General features: G+C 47.9%; 1 protein-coding gene across 1 annotated transcript in view; it reads right to left on the reverse strand.

Moving 5' to 3' along the window:
- The window catches only part of GLB1L2 (galactosidase beta 1 like 2), a 96426-nt gene extending 92177 nt beyond the window's left edge, over positions 1-4249 (reverse strand). Inside the window, exon 1 of the mRNA XM_073603485.1 lies at positions 3913-4249. Within this exon, the coding sequence (XP_073459586.1) occupies positions 3913-3983 (71 nt within the window). The 5' untranslated portion in view covers positions 3984-4249. The remainder of the gene's footprint in view (positions 1-3912) is intronic.
- Between the last annotated feature and the right edge of the window lie 3034 nt (positions 4250-7283).

The raw sequence follows: 7283 nt of genomic DNA on the forward strand, positions 1-7283 counted from the left end.
AGTCACCAGCTCTCTGCTCAGGGAGCACTGAGAACCGAGCGATCAGCAGTGTTTGATCGCTCAGTTCTCAGCCTTTAGAGTCAGCAGGGGACAGATGCAACATCCACCTAGGCAAGTATGATTAAAAAAGAAAAAAAAAATTTCCATACTTTTCTAGGAAGACGGTTCTCATAGGGAAACATTTCATTTGACATGCGACTTGGAGTCTCACAGGTCAGATCCCATGTCGCAGCAGTGTGAACCGAGCTTTAAAAAGAAAATGAAGACGGTGGTGGGGGGTGTGTAGCACATTGCTGTGCATAAAGTTGAATTAAGTGTAATTTTGTAGCTTAACCTCCTCCCGCCCGCCGTATAGTAAAATGACGGCAGGTGGGATGTCCTCTCGTTCTGGGATGACGTCATATGACGTCTCTCCGGTGTCACTGGGACACGACAAGACCCCGATCTCGGTAAAGAGCTGATGACGCGGCTCTTTACCCATGTGATCGGCTGTGTCCAATCACAGCCAATCACATGAAAAACACGGAACTGCCCTTTATAGGCTCTCCTCGCCTCACACTGACAGAGTGAGAGGAGAACCAATCAGCGGCCTCTCCTCGCAGGGGAGATGCGTAAAAATAATCAGGGCCCTGATCATTAGTGCAGCCCCAGCAGTGCCCAGCAATGACACCAATCAGTGCCCATCAGTGATGCCAGTCAGTTCTGCTTTTCAGTGCCCATCAGAAGAAGGAGTCATGGCTATGACTAAGCACTATTGAGAGTGTGAAACGCGTCAGTAATCTATCCTGTACCCTGCTGTGGTTTGAACTGTTGTTATTTTATACAATTAAGATGTTTATATTGGAGTGCGGCTGTCCAGATCCTCCTTCTAATTGCTATATGCTTAGCCTGCATCTGCTGCTTCCACCTTGAGGAGAGCGCCATCACCGCACCCACCTGGAGCGGTGATCCCTTCTCCCCCTCGCTTCTCTACTTTATCAGTGCCCATCAGTTCAGCATATTAGTGCCTCCTAATCAGTGCCCATTAGTGCGGCTTATCAGTGCCCATCAGTGCCGAGTCATCAGCGCACATCAGTGAAGGAGAAAAATTACTTTGTTTCTATCAGAAAATTTTGTGAATAAGAAAAACTTATTTTTTTCAACATTTTTGGGGTTTTTTTTAGCAAAAAAACCCTCAAAAAAACGGTGGCGATTAACCACTTGCCGACCGGCTGGCATTTTGGCTCTATTGCGCATAACAACGTACCTGTACGTCATTTCGTGCAATAGCCAGCGGGGGGGGGGCGCGCGCTGATTGGCCAAGGGGGGGCAATCAGCTGGTACAGCGGGCGCGATGTCCACCGGCCACCCGCGATCGCTCCTTAGAGACACAGAACGGTGATCTGCTGATGTACACAAGGCAGATCGCCGTTCTGACAGGAATGAACAGAGTGATCCTGTGTTCCTGTTAAGCAGGAACACGGATCTCTCTGTTCATCCAGTAAATCCATCCCCCCCACACAGTTAGAAAGCATCTCCTAGGGACACAATTAACCCTTTGATCGCCCCATGGTGTTAACCCCCTTCCCTGCCAATGTCATTAGTACAGTGACAGTGCATATTTTTAGCGCTGATCACTGTAATAATGTCACTGGTTCCCGAAAAAAGTGTCAAAAGTGTCAGTTAGGTGTCCCAAAAAAGTGTCAAAAGTGTCAGTTAGGTGTCCCAAAAAAAGTGTCAAAAGTGTCAGTTAGGTGTCCCAAAAAAAGTGTCAAAAGTGTCAGTTAGGTGTCCCAAAAAAGTGTCAAAAGTGTCAGTTAGGTGTCCCAAAAAGTGTCAAAAGTGTCAGTTAGGTGTCCCAAAAAAAGTGTCAAAAGTGTCAGTTAGGTGTCCCAAAAAGTGTCAAAAGTGTCAGTTAGGTGTCCCAAAAAGTGTCAAAAGTGTCAGTTAGGTGTCCCAAAAAAAGTGTCAGAAGTGTCAGTTAGGTGTCCAATTTGTCCGCCGCAATGTCGTAGCCCCCGCTGAAAATTGCTGATCGCCGCCATTACTAGTGAAAAATAAATAAATAAAAATGCCCTAAAAATATCCCATAGTTTGTAGACATGCTAAACAGAGCTATAGTGCTGCTAAAACGAGCTTTCAGTGTAAAAGCAGCCTTAGTGTCCGATTTGTCTGCCGCAATGTCGCTGTCCCGCTAAAAATCACCGCCATTACTAGTAAAAAATAAATAAATAAAAATGCCATAAAATATCCCATAGCTTGTAGACGCTATAACTTTTGCGCAAACCAATCAATATATGCTAATTGGGATTTTTTTTTTTACCAAAAAATATGTAGCAGAATACGTATTGGCCTAAATTGGTGAAGACATTTGATTTTTTTACATTTTTTTATAGGGTATGTTTTATAGCAGAAAGTAAAAAATATTGTTTTTTTTTGTTTTTTTTTTCAAAATGTTTATAGCGCATGCAGAGGTGATTAAATACCACCAAAAGAAAGCTCTATTTGTGGGAGAAAAGGGACTCAATTTTATTTTTCTACAGCGTCGCACGACCGCGCAATTGTCAGTTAAAGTAACGCAGTGCCGAATCGCAAAAAATGTCCTGGTCATGAAGGGGGGGGGGGGGTAAAACTTTCCGGGGCTGAAGTGGTTAAATACCACCTAAATTTGGGTGAAAAAAAAAAAAAAGATAAAAATGTCATTTGGGTACAGTGTTTCATGACTGTGCAATTGTCATTCAAAGTGTGACAGCGCTGAAAATTGTCCTGGGCAGGAAGGGGGTTAAAGCGGTTAAATAAAGAATAAAAAAAAAAAAAAAAAAAAAAAAAAGGTAAATAGTGCCATGCACTGCAACATTGCACAGCCCCCTACACAATGGCCCCCCGGGACATTTCAGCATTCACATTAGTGAGAATAAAACGTCAGTGTTTGCCTCCATCAACACTTCCTTCGCTACAATTCCCCAACCGCAGCGCACCGGACTGATCTCTGCTCCAAGTCTGCACTGACCACCGCTGGGATTACAGATATACTGTATATATTGATACGATGTATACAGAGCTGCACAGACAGTCTATACGGAATGATACATGTATACAGAATAATGGCTCTTGCATGTGTACAGCTGTGCACAATAAAATGCTCTTTTCCCGCACGTGTATGGGCGCATTTTATCTAAACATTCCGATTAGAATTATATTTTACCGCTTGAAAATGTTGCCCCATGTGCATGTAAATGTACGCGTCACCGCCCACAATGCGCATAACCGCCCACAGTGCGTTCTGTAATGCGTCTCAATGGGCAAAAACACACTTCCGATCTGAATCCCCGGAATCAGAACAATATTTATTATGTCTCTCTAACATTATTCTATATCAATGTATTATTATGTATTATGTATCTCGAGCTATGCCCCCACTGAGATTTCCCCCACTTCCTGTCCTGGCGTCACCGAGACAGGAAGTGGGGGAATCTCCCTGTGTGGACATAGCTTGCTATTGTTTTCTTACAATGTCCATATTGCATATTATATTTATTATTGTAAGGCAATAATTGCAAGCTTTGCCCCCACGGAGAACATTCCCCTCACTTCCTGTCTTGGTGACACCAGGACAGGAAGTGGGTAAAACCTCCTCAGTGGGGACATAGCTTTCAATTGTTTCCTTATAAAAATAAATATAATATGCGAAAAAATAAGATGTGTGTGTGTATATATATATATATATATATATATATATTATATTGCAAGCTCTGCCCCCACTGAGATTCCCCCACTTCCTGGCCTGGTGTCACCAAGACAGGAAGTGAGGGGCAATCCCCTCAGTGGGGACACGGTGGTAGATATACTGTGTATTGTGACGTGCAGGTCTCCATAGAATGGAAGGAGATGTGCGCACATAGAAGGTCGCTGTGATCCCCCCTCTTCTCTTACCTGAGGATGAGGATGACGGCCAGCAGCACCCCGCACAGCACCAGCAGTCTCCGGCGCCGCTCCCTCCTCATCTCTCCTCCGGCTCCTCTCTGCTCCCAGCTGATCCGCCACACTTCCTGGTTGCCGGGGCAACGCCAAACTCTCTTCTCACCGGCGCCGCCGATTGGACGCCACGGGATACGCTCCCCCTGCGATTGGCGGAGGGGGGGAATGTGGGCGGAGACGAGCAACTGCCTCAGCTGTCAATCATGTAGCTAGAGGGCAGCAGGTATGAATACCGCCGGCTGTGCGCTGTCAGTCAGAGCCGGGCTGTATTCCGGATGTGGGGGAAGGTCTGCCCGGGATACAGGACACCGGGACAGTGCAGGGCGGCTGTTGTGTGTATAAGAGGAGAGATCAGATTACTGTGTGTTCCTCCCATAGGTGTGCACCCCAAAGATCAAACCCACGTATACGTCCATGTGTATATATATATATATATATATACTGACAGTGTCAGCAGAGATCGGTGTCTGGAGGGCAGAGATTAGAGTTGCCACCTCATCCCTTTAAACCCGAACACATATTAATTACACAGGTTCTGAGGCTAATTTGATGCGGATAAGTGAGTTTAATTACTACCTTAATCTGCCTCAGAACCTGTGTAATTAATATGTGTTCGGGTTTAAAGGGATGAGGTGGCAACTCTAGCAGAGATCGGTGTCCGGAGGGCAGAGATCGGTGTCTCTAGGGCAGAGATCGGTGTCAGTGGGGCAGAGATCGGTGTCCGGAGGGCAGAGATCGGTGTCCGGAGGGCAGAGATCGGTGTCAGTGGGGCAGAGATCGGTGTCTGGAGGGCAGAGATCGGTGTCAGTGGGGCAGAGATCGGTGTCCGGAGGGCAGAGATCGGTGTCGGTGGGGCAGAGATCGGTGTCTCTAGGGCAGAGATCGGTGTCGGTGGGGCAGAGATCGGTGTCCGGAGGGCAGAGATCGGTGTCCGGAGGGCAGAGATCGGTGTCCGGAGGGCAGAGATCGGTGTCGGCGGGGCAGAGATCGGTGTCGGCGGGGCAGAGATCGGTGTCGGCGGGGCAGAGATCGGTGTCGGCGGGGCAGAGATCGGTGTCGGCGGGGCAGAGATCGGTGTCAGTGGGGCAGAGATCGGTGTCAGTGGGGCAGAGATCGGTGTCCGGAGGGCAGAGATCGGTGTCCGAAGGGCAGAGATCGGTGTCCGGAGGGCAGAGATCGGTGTCAGTGGGGCAGGGATCGGTGTCCGGAGGGCAGAGATCGGTGTCCGGAGGGCAGAGATCGGTGTCTCTAGGGCAGAGATCGGTGTCGGTGGGGCAGAGATCGGTGTCCGGAGGGCAGAGATCGGTGTCCGGAGGGCAGAGATCGGTGTCGGCGGGGCAGAGATCGGTGTCGGCGGGGCAGAGATCGGTGTCGGCGGGGCAGAGATCGGTGTCTGGAGGGCAGAGATCGATGTCTGTAGGGCAGAGATCGTGTCTGTAGGGCAGAGATCGGTAGCTGTAGGGCAGAGATCGTGTCTGTAGGGCAGAGATCGGTGTCTGTAGGGCAGAGATCGGTATCTGTAGGGCAGAGATCGTGTCTGTGGGGCAGAGATCGGTGTCGGTGGGGCAGAGATCGGTGTCGGCGGGGCAGAGATCGGTGTCGGCGGGGCAGAGATCGGTGTCGGCGGGGCAGAGATCGGTGTCTCTAGGGCAGAGATCGGTGTCGGTGGGGCAGAGATCGGTGTCGGTGGGGCAGAGATCGGTGTCGGTGGGGCAGAGATCGGTGTCCGGAAGGCAGAGATCGGTGTCGGTGGGGCAGAGATCGGTGTCGGTGGGGCAGAGATCGGTGTCGGTGGGGCAGAGATCGGTGTCTGGAGGGCAGAGATCGGTGTCAGTGGGGCAGAGATCGGTGTCCGGAGGGCAGAGATCGGTGTCCGAAGGGCAGAGATCGGTGTCAGTGGGGCAGGGATCGGTGTCCGGAGGGCAGAGATCGGTGTCTCTGGGGCAGAGATCGGTGTCTCTGGGGCAGAGATCGGTGTCTGTGGGGCAGAGATCGGTGTCTGTGGGGCAGAGATCGGTATCTGTGGGGCAGAGATCGTGTCGGTGGGGCAGAGATCGGTGTCGGCGGGGCAGAGATCGGTGTCGGCGGGGCAGAGATCGGTGTCGGCGGGGCAGAGATCGGTGTCGGCGGGGCAGAGATCGGTGTCGGCGGGGCAGAGATCGGTGTCGGCGGGGCAGAGATCGGTGTCGGCGGGGCAGAGATCGGTGTCGGCAGGGCAGAGATCGGTGTCAGTAGTTTTTATTTTTATCTTATTTTATTTTTTATTGTTTTTTTTAATTTTGTTTTTTCTCATTTTTTTACAATTATTTTACAAGCTCCTTTAGGGGGCTTGGTGAAATATCAGGAGTCTAAACAGGGAGGAAACTACGCCACACGGGGTGAGTAGGGTGTGCCTAGGCCCACCTGGCACACCCTGTGCACACGCCTATGGTTCCTCCTATGTGTAATCCCTGTGCTGTGTACTCTCTTTGGAGCCTCCCTCCCTCACCTGTCATCATCTTCATATGTGTACAAAGCCAGCTAGGGCTGCAACTAAGTTTCATAATCGATTATTTGGATAATGACCTTAAAAAAAAAGTGTGGTGTGTAATTTAGTGAAAATGTAAACTAAAAAAAAAAAAAGGCAATTTATTCTTAAATCTCTCTATGCAGTGGTAAATATAAATAAATAACCAACTATATGGTTAGGGAGGAAAATCTCTAATTGATTGATATTTGAAACATTAGCAGTTTTTTTTTCCCTTTTAGAGGAGAGATATACTGTATATACTATTACAAGAGATATACTGTATATACTATTACAAGAGATATACTGTATATACTATTAGAGGAGAGATATACTGTATATACTATTACAAGAGATATACTGTATATACTATTAGAGGAGAGATATACTGTTAGAGGAGATATATACTGTATATACTATTAGAGGAGAGATATACTGTATATACTATTAGAGGAGATATATACTGTGTATACTGTTAGAGGTTGAATCTGGTAAATATCATCAGACTCAAAGATCAAATTTGTTATTTAAAGAAAAAAAAAAAGAAATAAAGACTGTTTTGCGGATCTTCGGACAGAACGGTTATATATTATGTATGACCGGCTCCCTTGTCATAGGCAGGTGGCTTGATAAAAGCTCCCTGCACCTGCTGTCACTTATGCTGGCCATACAAATACAATGTCTTCCTTCAAAAAAAAAATCCATTCTAAGAACGTTAGTTGATTTTCTAATCGTTAGTGGGGTCAAATCGACGTTAGTTTTCGACCACAGTGACAGGAAAATTCAAAGGAGCAGAACAGAAAACTTCTTGGTCAAAAGG

The sequence above is a fragment of the Aquarana catesbeiana genome, linkage group LG10 (assembly GCF_042186555.1).
Source record: "Aquarana catesbeiana isolate 2022-GZ linkage group LG10, ASM4218655v1, whole genome shotgun sequence".
Lineage (NCBI taxonomy): Eukaryota > Metazoa > Chordata > Amphibia > Anura > Ranidae > Aquarana > Aquarana catesbeiana.